Below are 22,671 nucleotides of genomic sequence, written 5' to 3' on the forward strand. Positions count from 1 at the left end.
AATCTTTTCATTTACAAACATTGTATGAATTTTAGCTTGTATTGATTTATAATGATTTCAATTTATATTTACTTTTCCCGTTCATATATTTATCCTTGAATGGATCCTGAAAGCCTGCAAGATATTTAGATGTCGTCTTTGTTACAGGGAGTATTTCAGATGAAAAACATATATTTTATAGCAGAAGCATTTAAACAACTAAGAGACTTCTGTCAAAAAAAATCTTAAGCGGCCAAGCCTTATCTATATAATAAAACAAGACATTCGTACATAAATATGTTGCGTATAGGCGACCAAACGGCTGGACCGATTACGCTGATTTTTTTATTTTTAAAATTTTTTTTTGTTTAAAAAAAATTGTATCAAGGGCAACGCCGGGCCCTTTAGCTAGTTTGACTTAAATAACCCTTCGCCTCCCCCTAATTTTCCACTGTGGACCATGATACTAACCTCCTAATACCCCACTGTGGACCATGGTACTTTAAAGAATGCAAAGGAAAACGTAAAGGATTTTTGGCCATGTCGTCTTTTATGTAAAGAATGTTCCGTCATGTCGTCTTTTATGTAAAAACTTTTCAAGGAAATATTTTTTCTCTATTCTTTCTATACCTACAGTGAAACCCTTAATAACGAACGAATACATCGAAAGAATTAATCAAATGTCGTATTCTTCACTTAATGATAATGGAATGTTGCAGATATTTAGTTTTTTAATTAAATGATTTATATGGAACTCTTTAAAACTGTTCCCGCATATTCATGGCTATTTATTTATTTTCGCAAATACTGAAATTTACGTAATAAAGTATAAAACTCAATGAAAAATTGTCAAGACGACATTTGATAAATTCTTCCGATGTATTCGTTATTAACGGTTTCACTGTATAGTTTAATCAAAGAGTTTCGGACGAATTTTTCAAAAGATATTCATTTAACAAAGGAGTAGGAAGACGACATTATAGCAAGGATTTGATGTTATTACAAAGTAAATAGTTTTAAGCGACACTTATCAAATCACTATTGTTCAGGGGAATGGGTCTGTTTACACTGCACAATTACTGTGTCTCATGGAGTATGGAATAAAAGGGAGAAGGCATCAGCCCGACCCACCCTACAATATGATTCAACATGATTTGCATACGGGCAACTCTTTTGTATTTTTGTTTTGAGGAGATTTGCAAATCTTTTATTCTTATATTTAATAAAGCTCTTTGCTCATAAATATAAATATATGTGTTAGCTATAGCTAGTTAAACGGCTGGACCAAATTGGCTGAATTATTTAATGGGAACCCAACCCATTGGCACCATGGGGCAAAGGCAAAATTTTTTATTTTCTTAAATTCTATTTTTTTCCACTGCCAACGGCCAGGCACTTCAGTTATTTATATAATATATGTATTATGAATTTAAAAATTCTCAGAACCCAAATACGGAAAGGATAACATGTATTATTCTAAATCTAATAACGGTTAAAATATTTTTTTTTATATATATTTTGAGCTTGTCTTGTCTGAAGCTGATATATCGATAAAAGTAATATTATTAGTATTACTTTTACCAATACTTTTGATATATGTATCTTAGAATTATCTTCATAAATACATTATTATTGAGTAATCCATTATGCAGGTGTACCACCTAGCTCTTAGGAAAACTAATAATAACATTGACTTCATGGATGGAGAATTGGGGGTTTGAAGTACAATGTCAGGATCCCAGGGTTTAAAGTACATTTTCCGGATCTAAGGGTTTAAAGTACAATACCAGGATTCCAGGACTTTAAGTACAATACCAGGATCCCTGGATTTAAAGTACATTTTTCGGATCCCAGGGTTTTAAGTACAATTTCAGAATCCGAGGGATTTCAGTACAATACCAGGATCCCGGGGTTTAAAGTGCAAAAACCGGATCCCAGGATTTAAGTACCATACCAGGATCCCAGGGTTTAAAGCACAATTTAAGGATCCCATGGTTAAAGAACAATTCCTGGATTCCAGGGTTTCAGCTAAAATGTCTGGATCCCAAGGTTTAAAGTACAATGCCAGGGTTCCATGGTTTTAAGTACATTTCCAGTGTCCCAGGGTTTAAAGTCATTGTCTGGATCCCAGTGTTTAAAGCGCAATTTCAGGATTCCAGGGTTTATAGTGAATTTCCAGGATCCCAGAGTTTAAAGTGCAATGTCAGGCTCACAAGGTTTAAAGTACAATGTCAGGGTTCCAGGGTTTTAAGTACAATACCAGGGTCCCAGGGTTTTAAGTACAATACCAGTATCCCAGGGTTTTAAGTACAATTGCAGGATCCCATGGTTTAAAGTACAATTCCAGGATCCCAGGGTTTAAAATCAATGTCTTGATCCCAGGGTTTAAAGTGCAATGTCTGGATCCCATGATTTAAAGTACAATTCCAGGATCCCTGGGTTTAAAGTACAATACTAGGATTCCAGGGTTTAAAGTACAATTTTAGGATCCAAGAGTTTTCAGTACAATACCAGAATCCCAGGGTTTAAAGTAAAATACCAATATTCCATGGTTTAAAGTACAATTCCAGGATCCCATGGTTTGAACTACAATTCCAGGATCCCAGGGTTTAAAGTACACTGTCAAGATCCCAGGGTTTTAAGTACAATACCAGGATCCCATGGTTTTAAGTATAATACCAGGATCCCAGGGTTTAATGTACAATTTAAGGATTCCATGGTTTAAAGTACAATTCCAGGATCCCATGGTTTGAAGTACAATTCCATGATCCCATGGTTTGAAGTACAATTCCAGGATCCCAGGGTTTAAAGTACAAAGTCTGCTTCCCATGGTTTAAAGTACAATACCAGGGTTCCAGGTTATTAGGTATAATTCCAGGATCCCAGGATTTAAAGTACACTGTCCAGATCCCAGGGTTTAAAGTACAATACCCAGATCCCATGGATTAAGAAACAATACTAGTATCCTAGGGTTTTAAGTACAATACCAGGATCCCAGGGTTTAAAGTACAAATTAAGGATCCCATGGTTAAATTACAATTCCTGGATCCCAGGGTTTAAACTACAATGTCTGGATCCCATGATTTAAAGTACAATACCAGGGTTCCAGGGTTTAAAGTACAATACTAGGATCCCAAAGTTTAAAATACATTTCCAGGCTCCCAGGGTTTAAAGTACAATGTCAGGATCCCAGGGTTTAAAGTGCAATTCCAGAATCCCAGGGTTAAGTTTCAGCTTAAATGCTTATTCTGACTTAATTTGAACCAGAATTTTGAGCTACACAACTTAAATATTTAACTCGTTGATTTTGGCGAGTTAAATTTTAAACCCGAACATACCCGCATTAAATTTTGCGATATTTCAATGCATGACGATGATTTAATCTGACGATTTAAGTTTTAAATCTTTTTTCGTCATCCGAGGTAAAATAGATACATCGTCTATCTAATAAGAAATATTTTTGTTATTATTCGCACTGCAGTTTTGTAAAGAAATTGAAATTACGAAACAGCTGATGTTTCATAATCTCTGTCGATCCGTAATATCTGTAATCCCCGTAATCTGATCGGAGCTGGGAACTGGAATTGGAAACCTTTAATCCGAATATCCAATGTGGACACTTTTAATTTCTTGCTTAATCCACTCTTTTTTGGATATAGTACAGAAAATCAAAAACCGGGGTTTCAAACTTATAGAGTCCCCTCTTCCCATAGCTCAAAGATATTGATTGAATTTTAAAAAATTAGTTAGTCTCTAAATTAAGAAAAAAAAGAGAGGATTAAGCATTGATCTCGATATCCACCATTCTAAAGTTCCCTGCTTGGTTCATTATTTATTAATTTTAATTTCGCGTATTCTATAGTTTTAGACTCTGGATCCCAGGGTTTAAAGTACAATACCAGGATCCCAGGGTTTAAAGTACAATACCCGGATCCCAGGGTTTAAAGCACAATACCAGGATCCCAGGGTTTAAAGTACAATGTCAGGAAAGGGTCAGAAATAAAACTAAAATCTTCGGGTTTGGAAAGAACATGTTCCCCGAAGATATACAAAAAAAAAGAATATCAAATAAAATTCACTAAAACAAAATGTTTCAGCAACTAAGAACTTTTCTTTTTCACCCCGCTTTCATCTAAATATTCCGAGAAGGGTTTCTTTTCCAAAGCCTAAGATATATTGAAATCTGAATTCCAAGGTTTTCGAGTTCATGGTTACAGGATTCAATTTAAAGGTAAATAGATTTTCTTTTGAAAACAAAATAGAAATTTATCCGTAAATATATATATTAGGAACAAGGCAACAATAGTTTATGGGAGAATCACATGGTGATCCATTAAAAAATGGCGCCATGATTAACTCATGACAGACAGACAAACAAAGTATATAAGTAGATATAATATATTTATATTTTTTTTGACATTTTGACATTTGACTTCTGTTTTAATTGGATTTTTTCTTTTCAATAAAAATTTGGCCACAGAAATAAAATTAAAGTTTGTAAAATTATATTTGTATTTATTAATTTAAATATTATTCACAAGCAATTTTACAGTCAAAGCTAGACAATGCGATTCCAAAGGCCTGGATTGCGCTCAAAGGGAACCTGAAATATACGAAAACATTAATAAATTAATTTTTTTATTTTTTAATGAAATTTTTTTCTGACTCCATCTAGAACCTCGTACCACGTATACGAACAGACAGACACTAATATGAAATAAGATTTAAACTCCTTTTTAAACATACTAGAAATTCAAGGCGCTTCGCGCCCTTCTTTCTAGCCTTAGAGGGCGCTTCGCGCCCATCTCCTAAATTAATTGTGAACATGTTCTCTTTGTGTACATCGTAAAACAAAACAAAAATAGTTCGCGGATTTTCACAAAAAAATTCGCGGATTTTCAAAATTTTAAAAAATTTAATGACGATCGAATTTTGATGGAGACAAATATTTGAAATTTTGATGATTCATAAACCTTCCCTGGAGTCCCTAGATGTCCCACAAAAAATTTGGGCCCGATCGGTTCAGCCGTTTTGACGTTTATTGGATACAAACAAACAAACAAACAGACAGACAAGCCAAATTTATATATAGACAGCGGGATACATATTATAATACACCAGCTGTTACAACCGCCGTTTACCAGCACTTAAACGAGTTTACCGAGAAACTAAATTTTCGCTAGAATCTCAAAACCAAGCTATTTGAACATTCCCTCGGGTCTCGCGAGTTCCCCAATCAAAATTTGAGGCAAATCGTTCCATGGGTTCCTGAGTTATGATCGGACAACCAAACAAACAGACAAACAGAGATTACAACTTAACAAACAATTTAAGCTATCATTATTAATTTTGTCATTGAATAAAAATAAAAATTTTATCAAAATTTGAAACATTTAAATATATGATATATGATATTTTAATTCACATTATACCAAATTTTTTTTTTCTTTTTCTCTGTAATATTATTTTGTCGGCAGTTCAGTTTTAAAAAAATATAAAAAAAATTATAGACGAAAGCGCTATTGAATTCAAATTAAAGCAACCAAATTATATATTGTATTAGTATGGTAAAGTATGGATGCGTGTTATACATTAAATAGTTTATATAGATCATTCCTCATTAATCTATTCATAGATCTTAATATTTCCAGTACATAATCATACATTCATTTATTATTTAGAGCTGGAAGATACAGACAAAGTTTTACTCATCTTACCGTTACCACTGACCCATTATAAGATGCATTAAATACGTTTATAGTTTGTTTAAAAGGAACGCATTTCAGATGGAAATTCACGTGTACTCAACACGTGTTTTTCCATTCAAAATATAGTTTTCCAATTTCAATCTTTTCGAAATTATCGTAAATTTCGTAATTTTTTACAAAAAATCGATTTTTTTTAACTTATTGTTGACGAATTAAAGCGTTTAATAACAATTTCAGATCATTGATGATGGTTCACTTTAACTGCAAGACAAATGTTTTATTTCAGAAACTCTGGTATAGTAAAAAATGACCTTCTCAACCAAATGGGTAAAAAAAGGGTCGATCGTTATTTGTTAAATTATCGTTAAAACTCGTTTATCCAAACTTTTGAAAATCTTTGATTCTGGTTAAATTCTTATTTACTGTATTTTTATTATGAAAGATGATGATTTTTTCTGAGATCCTTCATGATTTTCACAAGATGTTGATTTTAAAATAACGTTTTATATTAAAATAATGAAATTTCTACGCGGCCGTAATAAACTTTGTCCTCACAAAAATAACTCATATAAAAGTAAAAATCTATTTTCTCCATGACTGATTGCTAAGCCTCTTCTGCCTTTTTATGAGATATTGGTTCTACATGAACTACTGGTTCTACATTAACTCCTTGTTCTACATAAACTACTGGTTTTACATTAACTACTGGTTCTACATGAACCACTGGTTCTACATTAACTTCTGATTCTACATGAACTTCAGGTTCTACATGAACTCCTGGTTCTATATGAACTACTGGTTATACAAAACATCTAGTTCTACATGAACTACTTATTCTACATTAACTACTGTTCCGACATGAACTATTGGTTCTACATGAACTCCTGGTTCTACATGAACCCCTTGTTCTACATGAACTACTATTTCTACATGAACTCCTGGTTCTACATTAACTCCTGGTTCTATATGAACTGCTAGTTATACATGAACTACAGGTTCTACATAAACATCTAGTTCTACATGAACTACTTATTCTGCATGAACTACTGGTTCTACATGAACTACTGGTTCTACATGAACTCCTGGTTCTACATGAAACCCTTGTTCTACATGAACTACTGTTTCTACATGAACTACCGTTTTTACATGAACTACTGTTTCTACATGTACTACTGTTTTTACATGAACTTCTGGTTCTACATGTACTACTGTTTCTACATGAACTCCTGATTCAACATGAACTCCTGGTTCTACATGAACTCCTGGTTCTACATGAACTCCTGGTTCTACATGTACTACTGGTTCTACATGAATTCCTGGTTCTACATGTACTATACTGGTTCTACATGGACTCTGAAGACTGTAAAAACTGTTGAAGACTGTAAAAAAGACACTGGACAAAGACAAACTACACTCTAAGGTCCAGAAATAAAATACATTAATCCCCCCCTCCTCCCCCCTCACAAATGGCAACTTATCATTTTATTTTAATTGTACCTGATGTCAAGAATAAACTTTTCCTCAGATATTTTGCCAAATTGTAGAAGAATAACGTCAGGCTGAGATTCGTGGATTAACTGGAAATTTTTAACTGAAGCCTAAAAATAGTAATAATAATAATATACTTAAATATGCTGAGCTAGGTGTTGTTGAAAAATATTGCTAACTACCCTATATCATAGATGGGTATGGGGGTTGGGATCTAAGTTTTGAAATGTAGAGAAACTGATTTGTTTCTTATATTTTGTCAATCTGCTGTCGAAGACCTTTCAAGTTTAAAACAATTACGGTTATATAGTATTTATTTCAAACACAAAATTTGAAATAATAAATCACTTCTGCTTCAGTAAAACTCATTAACATGAATACATCGGAATAATGTCGCCTTGAATTTGTATTTTAAAGTGTCAGTTGTATTTTCCTATGCTGTCAAAGTTTTCTACCAGAGACCGAACTTCAGACATTTTAACCATGATTAAATCAGATTCTAACCATGGTTAAATCAGATTCTAACCATGGTAAACTGATCGAAGACGACAGATTTTTTAACCATGGCTAACTTGAACCATGGCCTGGGTAAGATCATCGTAATAGTTTGCGGCATCAGCGTAGCTCGGATTTTTAACCCTAGGTCTACCTAGCGTTAAAGTGGGTTTATCCATGGTTAAATGGACGCGCTTAGTAGTTTTAGATTGAAGTTTCTTGATGTCAAAATAATCTTTGTACAAAAATGTACAAATGATTGTCACTTCTCATCAAAGTTATTGCATTTTTTAAGGAAAAAAGTAGTTTTTAAAATCAAAAAGTTAATTTAATAGAAAGGGGTAATCTAATTTTGTGATGTCATTTGTAATAAAAAACTATTTTTCATTTCTCAAATAAAATGTTGGCCAAAACATTTTTGATAATTTTTTTCAACTCAATCAAACTTTTTCTTTAATATCTCTACTTTTTAACATTATTTTTTTTCTCAAAAAAAGAAAGAGTTACTCAGTACTCTCTGATATTTTCTTCAAAACCACTGATTTATTTCAATTTTCTCTCTGATTGGATACACATATGGCTACTCTATTTTCTAGACTCTTGGAAGGAACTAAAGTCAAAATGGACCTAAAATCTTCTTATAGCCAAACCAAACCATATTTTTAACTACAGTAGAAAATTAACCATGGTAAAACAATCTCTTAAGTTCGGCTTCAGGAGCGTCACAGGGATATGATAGTTTACTAAAGCATATTCAAAATTTCTGTGTTGAGAGTCAAAGTTTTTTTATCGGGAATCAAAGATTTCAAAATTTATTTTTTGAAAAGTTATAAAAACCCTGAAATACGGGACAGATATTATCCAACAGCTTCTTAAAGTTGGGCGCAGCGCAATATATCATATAATTCTCAGCGGCATAACCAAGTGAAAAATTATAAAGACGACATTTAAAAAGAATTCCGATGTATCCATATTAATGAGCTTTATGTGGTTAAAGTTTGAAAAAGAAAAGGTCAACAACAACAGGTTGCAAGATATACACTCTATAATACGAGTAACCATCTTTATAAACAATGATCCTCTTGAATTGAATACATAGTAAGATTTTGTGATATGAGCCATATGCTTTTCTATGGATGAAACAAGATAAGCTTAAATTTTAGTATAAAATTTTCATTTCATCAGCCCATAAATTAGTTTCCAATGTTTAGATAAAATTTACTTCGAGCAAAAGTTTAAGACTCAGATTTAATTAGTTGTCATTTTCGGCCAATTAAACATTGATTTTCTTTGGTTAAAAAATCTAAAAAGTTTTAAGGTTGAAATAAACATACCTTTCAATTTTTACACTTTGCATGTTATTCAACAAAGAGTCTTAATTTTTAAATTTTGAAGACTAAAATCATCTGAAAACCCGATCTAAAACCTTTTCTTTTTATTTTACAGTCATAAATAATCATTTTAATCAATATGCTTTGCCCTCTTCAGCTCTGCATTAAATTAAGTAATTTCTGAATTGTATATAAATTAACCTGACTTGCTCTGCCATAGAAATTCAGTACATAGCTGCTTATCTGAGGGTCCCAAGTAGCCTGCAGGTAAACCAGAATTTAAAAAACTATTATGGAACTAACCCTACAAACAAATTTATTAGCAGGTTTAATAAAGCATTTTAAAACATTTTTAATTGCAATCTATTCATATAAAAAGTACAGTGGGACCCCAAAAAATGTGGAATAGGAAGTCAACATTTAAGTGTTTTAAATGTTGTTGTACAGTAACACATTTTACCAGTAGGTAGAAAAGTAATTTGTTACGTGAAATGTACAAAACCTATAAAAACGGTTCAAAATCCGTTCGTTGTTGCGCAGAAACTATTAAAACTGTTCAAAGCTGTTCAAATCTTTATTAAACTGTTCAAAACTGTTCAAACTTGTTTACAACTGTTCAGAACTGTTCAAAAACTGTTCAAACATTTTTTAAATTTGTTCAAAACTGTTCAAATATTCCAGATCTGGTTTTTTCCTTTTTACTTTTCAGCACCAGGTCAGTTTTGTTTGTGTTTCTCAGGGGCATTGGAAGCAAATTAACTCTTTTTGGTTCAGCTATTAGGCGCCCCTGAGCAGGAGGGTCGGTAAGCATAAGGCGCCCCTGAGCTAAAGTTGGTAGTCCAACCTTCATTCTTCTACTCATAACATATCATATAAATAAAGAAATAAATTGATAAAAAAATTTCAATAATTGTAACAAAAAGTATTTAGCATTTCATGTCATTTGACTTCTGTTGAGTTTAATCGCCCCCCCCCCCCCAAATAAAAAACTTTTACTTGAAATTGATTTTGATGAAAATTTGATAAGTTTTTTATTTATATCATTTTGTTCCTCCCTGGGTCCCTTTACACCTAGTATATCTAGCTCATACTGTACTTCAGCAAGTGTACTGGCATGCTGACAACAACAAACATCTAAATATAAACAATGAAGAATGCATAAAGTTGTTAAATTCGATAAGTGCTTTTCATCGCAAGGAAAAGTGCTTTCCATCGCAAAGATGAAAGGAAGTAATTGAATCCATTCTATTGTAAACAATAGAACTTGTTATATATAAAGGTAAACAAATAGAACTTGTTATAAATATATGTAAACAAATAGAGCCTGTTACAAATAGAACTTGTTACATATATTTGTAAACAAATAGAATTTGTTATATAAAATTGTAAACAAAAAGTACTTGTTCTATATAATTGTAAACAAATAGTGCTTGTTCTATATAATTGTAAACAAATAGAACTTGTTCTATATAATTGTAAACAAAAAGGACTTGTTCTATATAATTGTAAACAAATAGAACTTGTTCTATATAATTGTAAACAAATAGAACTTGTTCTATATAATTGTAAACAAATAGAACTTGTTCTATATAATTGTAAACAAATAGTACTTGTTAAAAATAATTGTAAACTAATAGAACTTGCTTTATATTTTCTAAAGGCTTTTTACATTGGTGTGAATTTACTTAACACTCGCAACAAATTCACATTTTTTATCTATATACATATTTTTCAACAGAGTAACGGTGGAAACATGTGATATTTCAAGCTTAGACATGTAATTTAATATTTAAAGTATCTAAGTCTACAACATTAGGTTGAAAGGATATCAAAATTTGAAGAAAAAAATAGTTTGAGGCTAATGATAAGGTTCCTGACCTGACCCACTGCACTCGCTGCTACTCCTGTCACTGCTCTGTGACCTAGTTCTTGATTTGCCTGCTCCACCTACCAGCGTAAACCTGGCTCCCAGGATATTTGATCTTAGTTTACCAACTACAGATTCACCCTCCCTGCAGTAAAACTACAATTAGAATATATTAAACAAACCTTTATACAGCGTTTATCGTTAATTTTAATGTTATTTAACCATTTTTTATGCAAAAAATGCGTTGATTTTCATTGGTGTGTTTTTAAAATTAGTTGGATTCAAGGTTTTCTTAATGCTGGCCGGTCATAAACTTTCTCTGAGATCAAGTGAGGCTCTACAAAAATAGAGCCGTATCAATTCAGTCGTTTTTACTTTAATTGAATACAAAAAAAAACAAGAATACAAACAAACCAAAAGTATTTAGAGATTTTTTTTTTTATAAATTTGGATAATGTTTACCAGTTTATAACAATAGTACTTATAATAATGTACTAATATATACAGCCAAAATTAATTTTATTTCTGTATCATTTACTCTTTGTGCACAATTGTTATAAAAAACGTTACACTGCAGCCAGAGCCAGTGTTAGAAATCTTTGCCAGGTTCACTTTTCAACATAAAGGGTTCAGCAAATATCAAAAAAGTTTAGCATAATCTTGGAAATAAATAGAAAAAACATGTAAAAAGAACCAAGGTTAGTTTCCAGTACTACCTTGAGAAATGTTGTTCTCAAAATAAGGCATCACTTTCTATCAAATTCTTTGGACATGAAAAAATGCTGGAATTGAGATTCTCATTTTTTTTTGGTTTCTGACATTCTAGTTTCATTGAAATTTTTTCAATTCCTCTGATGAATATTGTTTGTTTTTGTGAAAAATAAAATTGAAAACTTTATTTTTCAAAATATGAATTATTAAATGTTTAATTTATCCTCCAGGGTTTATGATATCATTAAACAAAAGAAATTCAGAAAAAGTTTAATTTGTATATTTGCTTTAAATTGATTTTTACGTTAAAACAAATTCGAAATATGAGGAAGATTATTCTGTGTAGTCTGTATGCCGCTATTTGTTTCAAGATGTGAATCCTTTTCCGTTTGCAGTGGCTCGAATCTCACCCTCGCCCACCCTCTCTACACCTCCCGGCCCTCGGTCAGAGAAAACGTTCGAGATGTTAACAGCCCGTCTTAGGAGAGTAACCCTGGCTCCTTCATGATGATGATACTGATGTCTAAACAGCGGCAGACGATGCCTACATCCAGCACAAAAATTGTTCCCAGAGTACCCTCAACCCTAAGATGATACGACCGAGAACTCTCCCCCCTAAAATGATAGGTAAAGCCTGGAGAGAGCGGAAACCTACTGTTCCAGTTCTAGTTGATCTGCAGCACCAACATGAAGTTCTACAAAGCTCCCATGATGTTCTACTGATGTTCGTCAATAGTTTTCTTTGTTAATTTCTAAGCCGATCAATTTCCAACCCTGTCTTGGGAAAATATTTCAAAACACTTTCGTTTTTTAAATAAATGTTAAGAAATATCCTTTTAGATCTCTTTTGTTTTAATATTATGACTTTTAAAGTCAACAACTATACAGTGTACACATTATATCTCATTAATTAATTATAACCTTTTTAAGTGGTTCCGTGAAAGCTATATATATATATATATATATATATATATATACATATATATAAATTCAATAAGAAAAAAACTTTTTTTTATTGGATACATTTATATTTTTAGTACAAGATACATTTGTCACAATTTCAACATTTTGATTTTGCTGAATTCGGAAGAATTTCCTGAGCCTTAGATTCAAGGACGGGTTCTAAAATTTATTTTACAAAATGTAGATTCAAGGACGGGTTCTCAAATTTATTTTACAAAATGTAGTGAATTTGAAATTTTCGAGATTGCAACTTCAAATAATACCAAATACATGTTAAAGGGATACTCAACGTAATTTTAAATGAGCTCATGATTTTTTTAGAGTTTGTATATATTTCATCTGTATCAGATTACTGCAGCCTCAAATTCTAATATTTAATGCTTGATTGTTTTATTTTAAACCATAAAATGTGGTTAAAATAGCAAAGGTTTACACCATAAAGACCCAGAGATATAGGGATGAAAAAATAGGAGTTTGAGGGAAGTAATTATTTCCTTTCATTTTAAATTTTAATCTTGTTTTCTTTTTCTACTCTTCAGTGTGAAACAAAAGCTACAGAAGTTACAAGTCGTAAAGTTTTACCAATAGTTCCGCATATTTTCCTCATTAGATTGTAGTGGTAAGATACTAACCGTGAGCTATCTGTAGGATCTGTGGATATCAGATACTAACCTTGATATATCTGTAGGATCTGTGGATATCAGATACTTACCGTGATATATCTGTAGGATCTGTGGATATATACTAACCGTGATATATCTGCAGGATCTGTGGATATCAGATACTAACCTTGATATATCTGTAGGATCTGTGGATATCAGATACTAACCGTGATATATCTGTAGGATCTGTGGATATCAGATAACTCGAACTTCCAAGTTTTCTTCTTTTCCTACAAAATTTTTATCTAAAGGAAGTTTATATAAACAGTAATAAAATAAATAGTGTTTAAAGGAAACGTCAACGTAATTTAGTTCACGATTTTTTTATTACATTTAGAGCTCCTTACAAGATAAACATCCCTACCTGTTATAATATAAAATAAGATATTATTTACTTTTTCAATTTCTCTCCTGATTTCTTTCTAAACCAAAGATTAATTGTTAATTTTTTCTAATAAAACCTATTCCTATTTGAGCATGTGTATCAATATGCCACACAGTTTTTTTCCTATCACTTACACAATTCCATCCTCTTCATATCCTATCCTATCTCCTTTCAACCCTTTTTGGTGGATTATATGCATATTTCGACAAAGACATTACAACTTAGTTAATTCTAAATTGAATCAAAAACGACTACGATGATCTTGAAGATGTGAAAAATTATATAGGTTCCCTTAATAAAAACGAGCAATACACTCTTAATTACAATGATTATCGATAGATTCAACAAATATGGGTCCCGATTTATTTGCAAACATTGAGCTTAAAAATACAAACCAAAGCGAAAACAATTTCGCATCAAACATTAGAATTTTTAGCGGATTAAATGCCCTTAGTTTAAACATTAAAAGTCTGTTATCAAAATTTGAAAAATTAAAAAAATTCTTGATAGAATCGAACAATCAGGAGGTAATGTATCAGTTTTAGTTTGACAAGAAATACGGGAAGTCTCTATACCTAACTTTTTCTTTAAGATTTCGAACGAGAACCATCAAAAGAAACATCCAAAATTGATACCTGGCTTAGTTAGACAAAATACTTTCACTTTTGAGTCGATTTTAATAGAAATACAACTTTAAAATGTCTCAGTTTTAATTGGATTTAATTAGAAATCTCACAAATATTTCAGTATCAATAATACATCAAATCACTTTGAACCATTTTTTTAACGAGTTATTATCTTTTTTTAGAAATTTGCAATAAAAGCGATTGGAAATCCTATATTTTCTCAGACACTAACATGGATCTTCTTCAGCAAAACAATGATGTTGACAATGAGTATACTATGCATATATTGTCTTCAGGCTTTTTCCCTGTAAAGGAATTGAGTTTTTGCCACAACCTCAAATTTTCTTATTTCTATATCTCTGCAATCAGTAAATATAAACCTTTGAAATTTCAAACTTTGATTATTTGATCTAACAGAATTAATAGTTTGAAATATCTAAGGTCTACCACATTGGGTTGCGAAGATATAGGGATAAGAATAGTTGAGTTTGTGGCAAAAACTCAGTTCCTTTACTGGCCTCGCGATTTGTAAAAATACCAAGTTTTGCACTTCTAGACCATATTATAACTAATGATATCCCAAAAGCTACAAACAATTTCCAAAAATCCGACCGATTTCAGACAAAAATACAATATTTCTACCAAGTATTCTTTATTTAAAACACACAAAAAAATTTAAAAATCTCAAAGGAACATGTAACCTTTATGCAGTCAAGGAGTATGGGTTCACACCCTTTGGTAATGGTAGATGTCAAAGTCTAGTGCCGTCAACGAGTATAGGTTCACACCCTTTGCTAATGATGGATGTCAAAGTCTACTGCAGTCAACGAGTATGGGTTCACACCCTTTGCTAATGGTAGATGTCAAAGTCTACTACAGTCAACGAGTATGGGTTCACACCCTTTGCTAATGGTGGATGTCAAAGTCTACTGCAGTCAACGAGTATGGGTTCACACCCTCTGCTAATGGTAGATGTCAAAGTCTACTGCAGTCAAAAAGAATACATTGCTACTTTTGCTGAATCAATGTGTATTTATAAGTTGAATGAATGCAGTCCTGTAAATGTTTTGATTATCTGAGTGCTGACTAAGTATCTACTTGTAAATGCACAATGAATGTATATTCACTTGAGATTTTAACATGAATAGTTTGTTTCAACAAATATCAATCAGAAAAAAATTACAATATTTTCAATTGGCTCATATTAAATTTTCTTTTGTTATTTGTTTTTAGCTGGACCATCATAATTATTATTTTTTATAAATGCCATAACTATAACTATAATATATATAATAACTATAATATAAAATCTTTCAAAACTGGAATAATGTATTTTTATCTCAAACCGCAGAGATGGCGGCAATAGAATTTAATCAAAATTTTTTTATGAATTTTGAAAAAAATAGCAAAAATGAAAGAAAGATACCCCTAAACCAATTCATGATAAAAGGAACTACTACTATTGACAGCACAAAAACTATGATTTTATTCTATTTTTCATAAATATTAGAAAAAATTCTGCATAAAAGAATGTTTTCCTTTTTTAAGAATAATAACTTTTTTAAAGCAAATCAATTTGTTTTGTTTTTTGTCAGGACATAATGTTATGCAATGCAAGCAATTACTAAACTTTTAAACTATATTTTCAGCGTACTAAATAATAATGAATCTGTTTTACTTATCATGCTAGATATTTCTAAAGCTTACGACTGTATTAAACACAAGATACTTTTGAAAAGGCTTGAAAATGCAGGAATCAAGGGCAACACATTACTGTGGTTTGAAACTTACTTACGCGGCAGGGGGCAAATAGTCAATATAAATGGTACCTTCGTAGACTTAGATATTAGAGATGGATCTTGTTCAAGGATCAAGTCTAAGCTGTTTACTGTTTTCTTTAAACTAGGAGAAACTACGCAAAAAATTGAACGCATAGAAGAAATGGATTCGGTTAGATATTTGGGAATATGGCTGGATACTAAATTGAACTTTAATGACTATTTTAATAAGATATACAGGCGATTAACTTTTTGACTTTATGATATGAAAAAATTTAAAACTTTTTATACTTTGAAACCATGAAACTGCTTTATTACTCCTTTTCCACTCTCATATAGAATATAGTTCAACATTCCTAATGCTAACTTCAAACAAACATATTGATAGAATCATTGCAAAAGAAATCAATTTGCCCATTGACGGGGTTACCTAGAATAAGTCACACAGCGGAAGCTTTTTGGGCTCCCCTTCAGAAAATTAGGTACTTTTAATGTTATAAAATTTTTATTTAAGTTTAAAGAAGATCAATTACCCCCAACATTTAAAAAAGATTTCATATTATCAAAAACATATCAAAAAAGCAAATCTTAGAAACAAAAATGATTTTTATTGTCCTAAGACATTCATATATATATATATATGTTGCCGAATAAGCTGAATTTTTTTTGTGAACGCTCATGAAAATAAGCTAAAAAAAATCGAAGTCTTTTTTCCTAACATTTTTTTTCCATTTTCTTTCATTTTCTTTCCTTATCCTTTTATTTATATTTTTTTAGAATTGGGGGGTAAGTATTCCCACAACCTCATTTTTGGAGGTTTTGAAGTATTTTCTCCTGAAACACTTAATTTTGTATGTTTTTGTTGTATTTCATAAATAAATAATTATTTACTTACTTACTAAGCTGATTTTTCTTTAAAAATATGTTTACAGAAACTATTGATCATTAATTATCGCTGCAACCTGTTGGAGTAAACATTTGATACTTTATTAAACTTTATCTGAATGATCTTACATGATTTAAAGTTTAATATATCAGGTCTACGACATTAAGATGCGGAAATACAAAGATTAGTTTTAGAAGAGTTATCAGTTATTTAAAAACGAAGAGTACTGAATGGTCCATCCTTATGTAAGTATTGCTTAGATTACCTGGCTGCAAGCAGGAATACAGGTCGACCTTCCTCTCTCTCAAGGTGAAGAAAGTACGTCGGGAAAAGACCTGAAAATATGAAAATATGGAAAATTTAAACATGCTACGTGACAGGATTAATTCATTTCAACTAAATCAAGCTTAATAATAATTGATTAGGGTTGGATAAAAAGCTTGATGGTACAAATGCTTTTGTCAATAATTTGTTAACTTTAAAGAAGTAATCAATCTTAATTCTAACAGTGATATACAAAATCAGAGGTTAAGTTAAAAGGACTGTAGACGGAATTTAAAGCGAATCTCCAATTTAGAAACGGCATGTCCGATTGAGAACGGTACCCGGAAAAGCTTTGTCTGATCAAGAATGCACGTGGTATCTTTTCTTAAATGTAAATTATCCTTAATTGTGACTTTTCTTGACTTGACTTGTGCAATGCGCATGTCTGATTCAAAATCAGAAAACAATATGGAAAGATTGTGAGAATTAAACACTTTTCAAGATAGAAAAACGACAATATTTGCCACATCAGACAATCAGACAAAGGTGTACAGACAGGGAGGTGAATATTTGTCTACCTGCCAGCCTATTAACCTGTACTCTGTACACTTACAACTGTATACTACAGAGCGTACCATATCATATTAATTATCTCCAAGCTTTAACGCCAAAATTAAATGAACATACTAGATAAAACTAGTATTTTATATTAGCCTTATTCAATTTTTCAAAATGATTCATTCTTCTTAAATTTTCTGACTAGTCCCGAAAATTGTAATTTAGACCGATTGACGATCTAATATGATATGGTATGTAAATAATCAAATATTCAGTACGATCTCGGTGATTAATATCATTCTTATACACGGAAGGAAAAGTTCTGTTCTCAGGTGGTAGGTTCACTCGACGGTACGTTCACGATATCCTGTCCAATCTACTATCTTGGGACCTATTTGCCTAAAATTTGGGTTGGGAATTCAAGAGAAACACAGTTGGCTTGGTTTTCAGATTCTAAGTTGAGTGGGTCAACTTTTCTCGTAGTTTACGACCAAGCGCGGGTAAACGGCGGGAGTACCCAGGGCAACGCTGGGTTTTCAAGATAGTAGAGAAATAAAATAACCACGAAGGAAGTTAAACTGCCTTTTTAAATCAGAAATACTTAATTACAAAGAAGTTTTGTTTTGGCTGGTGGAAATACAGTGTGTTGTATTGAGTTTTGTTTTGGCTGGTGGAAATACAGTGTGTTGTATTGAGTTTTGAATAAAAAGATGATAAAATGATGAGAAAGTGTTAAAAAACTTCCGTGTAAAATCCTCCCTGAATTATTGGAGAGAAGTTAGAGAAAGTTTATCGATTATTTTATAGATTAAGTTGCAAAGAATTTGCGTCAATAATGCATTAGTTTTTTTATTCAAGAACATTTCGAGGTGAAACCCAACTCCTCCCTTCCCCGTGTGCAATTTTTATATGAACAACCATTAATTATTTTTTGTTGGAAATAATTATTTAAAAATATAATTTTATCCATTAATCCAATTTCTGGCATGTATTGTTGCGCAATGAAAACAAAAAATTGTATTATCATTTGTCATTTGTCATTATATCATTTTCTATCTACCTTCAAATTAAGCAGCACAGTGGAGAGTTTTTTCATCATCATAAAATTTACTCAATTTTCAGTGGTTTGAATTGAGACTGATCAATTAAGATTGGACTCTTAATGTCTCTGAAACTCTAAAATCGAGTCTGAAACATCATTCTAGAATCTAGACCCGACAGCCTGTGTCACGTAATACGACTTCAGGAATTAGGTCCGATTAGGATTAAACCGACCTTGATTTGTTTTCGTTGCGATAGTAAAAACTAGATTCTGGGAGGAACCCAAGGAACTACGAACCCCAACTCAGATATACGCAAATTGTGAACTGTACACTGAGCTGTGGGAGGAATGTAAACAAACCCAGTGCCCCAACAGAAGTTGAAGGGAAAGGACTAAAGCTCTGATGTGATATAGCAGTCCATCAAAAAAAACAAGTTAATATATCAAGTAAGAGCGAATACATATGTTTTTTGGCTTTCTGGTCAATATGGAAAATTCAATAGCAATATATTTTTATTCCACCCCTTGGGCCCTTTTCCCTCAAAAAATATGCGTTGCCCATGAATTCTTTGTTTTGATCTCCTCCTACTGCAGTACACAGATTTGACGCATGAGATATGGCGGTTCCTGGTCTATATATTTCTTGGAGGACCCAAAATATATTCAATATTTTTTTTAAAGATTTGTATTGAAAAGAAAATGTTTAATTTTTCGGATCTAAGGTTAGGATCGATTACATGGAAAATAAGTCCATGAAAAAGTTGTCAAGTGCAGGTGCTGGGCAGAAACCAAAATCTCCAGATTGGAATTCAGAATTTAGAATTTAGAATTCAGATCATGCTTTGCATTTAAAATTTAATATCAAATAAAATGTTCACTGTCAAATATTAAGTTGAAAATGGAATATAAAAATAGTCATTCGAATAATTCGGTAAGGTTTTCTTTTTTAGGAAATATTTTCTATTCAGATCTATATTAAAGTTTATCTAACACTTGACTTGGAAGTTAATGCATTTCAATTCGTTTCAAGTTCATTAAAGGATTATACCGATAATGTCAACTTAGTTTTTATTTTAAAGATATTCTTCGTCATTAAATGATACTTTAAAGGGAGAGACCGGCTATGTAATATATTTGAGCTGAAAGTGCAGTATTTTTAGTAGAAAAACTTCAGGATTGAAAATTTGATACCAATTAGACATTTTAACTGTGTATAATTCTTTAATAAGAGCATAAAGTTGTTTGCAATATTTCACCTGTTGTTTCAAAAGAACCTTTGTTTTTCAATTCTTAAATAACAAGGACAAAACATGTAATAAATACTATTCTACACACTAGTTACATGTTTACAAACAGGTTGAGAAAAATAATTAACATCTATCATTGGAAATAAGTTATCAAAATTCATTGTTAAAACTTGCAGCTAGGGTAGTTTGTTGGAGGTTTTCTTTTTTTTAATTTTGAAGACGACATTTTGAAGAAAACGGCGAAAAAAAAATATAGAAACAGCAAAGGTAACATTGGTAAAGAAATTATCGATTCTACAGTTCTGCTTTGGCTTTCATCGATAGTTTCTTTTATTAAATATAAACCATTAACAGCAAATAAGTTTATAAATGATTTTTTTACATGTTTTGTCTGGGTTATTAAATAATTGTAAAAAACGTTTCCTGTGCTGGCTGAAACAACTGGTAAAATATTACAAATGACTTTACGCTCTTATTTAAACATTGTACACCGTAAAATCTCTCATATGGTATCAAAGAAATCCTAAGGTTTTTCTCTAAAATACTGCACTTTCTGCTGAAATATAAATTACATAGCCTGTCTCTTCCTTTGATGGGAACCGTTTCTGAAACGAACACACCACATGTAGGGTCGCTGTCACTGTCAGTTTTTGTTCTTCCTTTCATGTAAGTAATGTGGGGCTATCTCATGCAGTTTGCACTATTTTAACTATTTCAGGAGAACTTGTACTACATGTACTATTAAAAAGAACCAGTACTTTTTCCACTATTTTTAACGAAATTGTACTATTTTAACTATTTCAGGAGAACTTGTACTACATGTACTATTAAAAAGAACCAGTACTTTTTCCACTATTTTTAACGAAATTGTACTATTTTAACTATTTCAGGAGAACTTGTACTACATGTACTATTAAAAAGAACCAGTACTTTTTCCACTATTTTTAACGAAATTGTACTATTTTTACTATTTAACAAAGAACTTAACCTACACTATTTATTCTATTTTGGAGAACATTTTACTTTCATAACCTTTAACATTTGAACTATTTAGAAATAACTATTTGTACTATAAAAACTCCTATACTTTCACTCCAAAAAGCTAGTTAAAGAAAAATGAAAAGATTTTAAAAGATCTTTTTGCGACTCTGTTAGTATCTAAAATTATCCAGTCAGCAGTAAAGAAATAATACAGAAATAATATTTAGAAAATAGAAACACACCTTCTAATCTTAATCTATTTCTATTAAAATCAAATAGATCAAGTCTGATTTTGAAATCTTTTTTTGGAAATTAGTTTTGAAGTCTGTTTTTTTAAACTATTTTTGTCTCCCTAATACCTGGAATGCAAGACATATTGTTGTTCGCTTGAAATGAAAAACCGCCTTCCGGAAGCCTGTTTAAATTCTGCAAGATATTACGTTCAGTTAATGTAAATTCAAATACAAGCAGCCTGAAGTCAGACATACATGGCGGAACAGTCCAAACCAGGACCGCAAAGGTTGGCCCAACTCGAGGATATACAAATGTACATCCGCTGTACAATCCAAGGTTTTAAAAATCCAAGTTCAGCACTGCATTTGATACTTTTTTCAGATCTAAATTTAGGTTCACCCTTATCCATTCATGTTTTCGCAAACACTCTTGTTAAATGCATCCTACTCCATAAATATAAAGCAGTTCTACATATATATTTTACTCCCCCTCCTTCCACTCAGAGGAGAAAACCTTGTAAAACAATAACAAAACATATTTGTTTTCGTCAACATGCACGTTTGCTGAAAAATAAATTATAAATTATTAATGCTCAAAGGAGCAACAAGTTTAAAAGAATTATTAAATATATTTGATTTATTCTAAATATGTTTAACAGCCTATTTACTATGATATAATTTCTTTGACGAATATTTCAGTAAACGCTATTTTTGACAGATTTTGAATGAGAAATTAAAATATGACTGAATAACTGAAAATATTTCGATATTGGTAGAATGCTCTTAGCTATAGTTTGTTTTCCGCAAGACTAGAGAAAATGAGGAAAAATGACAGACAATTATTATACTTCCAATGATCTAATATTTCCGGAATATGATATTAAGTAATTGAATTGTCTCACGAATACTGGAACAAAAAATAATGATAAAAGGATTCTAAGTTTATATCCTGGAAATATTTTTTGATTCGTTCTTTTGTAACATTTATTAAAAATTTTCAAGCCTTTCCCTTTTTACAACTTTCCATTCAAATTCATTTGTCACTTTAAAGTTACTTGTTTATGTCTATACAAACATTCATTAAAATTTTTCACTTTTATACAACAATTGTTTTTTAATGAATGAAAATCAAATCTATTACTTGGTTACTAAGTTACCTATCTGAATTTATGCCATACTACTCGTTATCTGAATTTTACACTTGAAAATGTAAAATTGAATTTCTCTATTGAAGACTTAGACATTTAATCAACCTTATTTGAAAAGATTTGAGTTACTGGGTGGAAGAGTGGAAGTAACGATGCATGTTGTAGAGTTGAGTTACTGGGTGGAAGAGTGGAAGTAACGATGCATGCTGTAGAGTTGAGTTACTGGGTGGAAGAGTGGAAGTAACGATGCATGCTGTAGAGTTGAGTTACTGGGTGGAAGAGTGGGAGTAACGATGCATGCTGTAGATTTGAGTTACTG

At 31.5% G+C, this 22,671-nt stretch overlaps 1 protein-coding gene across 1 annotated transcript in view; it reads right to left on the reverse strand.

Annotated features, from left to right (window-relative positions):
* Positions 1-4,467: 4,467 nt before the first annotated feature.
* The window catches only part of LOC111717225 (tubby-related protein 3), a 34,892-nt gene continuing 16,688 nt past the window's right edge, over positions 4,468-22,671 (reverse strand). The window contains exons 2-9 of the mRNA XM_023492741.1: positions 17,145-17,214; positions 13,372-13,434; positions 10,880-11,013; positions 10,057-10,135; positions 9,696-9,855; positions 9,203-9,262; positions 7,185-7,285; positions 4,468-4,582 (exon numbers count right to left, since the gene is read on the reverse strand). Coding sequence (XP_023348509.1) covers positions 4,510-4,582; positions 7,185-7,285; positions 9,203-9,262; positions 9,696-9,855; positions 10,057-10,135; positions 10,880-11,013; positions 13,372-13,434; positions 17,145-17,214 — 740 coding nt within the window. The 3' untranslated portion in view covers positions 4,468-4,509. The remainder of the gene's footprint in view (positions 4,583-7,184; positions 7,286-9,202; positions 9,263-9,695; positions 9,856-10,056; positions 10,136-10,879; positions 11,014-13,371; positions 13,435-17,144; positions 17,215-22,671) is intronic.

Source organism: Eurytemora carolleeae, unplaced genomic scaffold, assembly GCF_000591075.1.
Source record: "Eurytemora carolleeae unplaced genomic scaffold, Eaff_2.0 scaffold1, whole genome shotgun sequence".
Lineage (NCBI taxonomy): Eukaryota > Metazoa > Arthropoda > Copepoda > Calanoida > Temoridae > Eurytemora > Eurytemora carolleeae.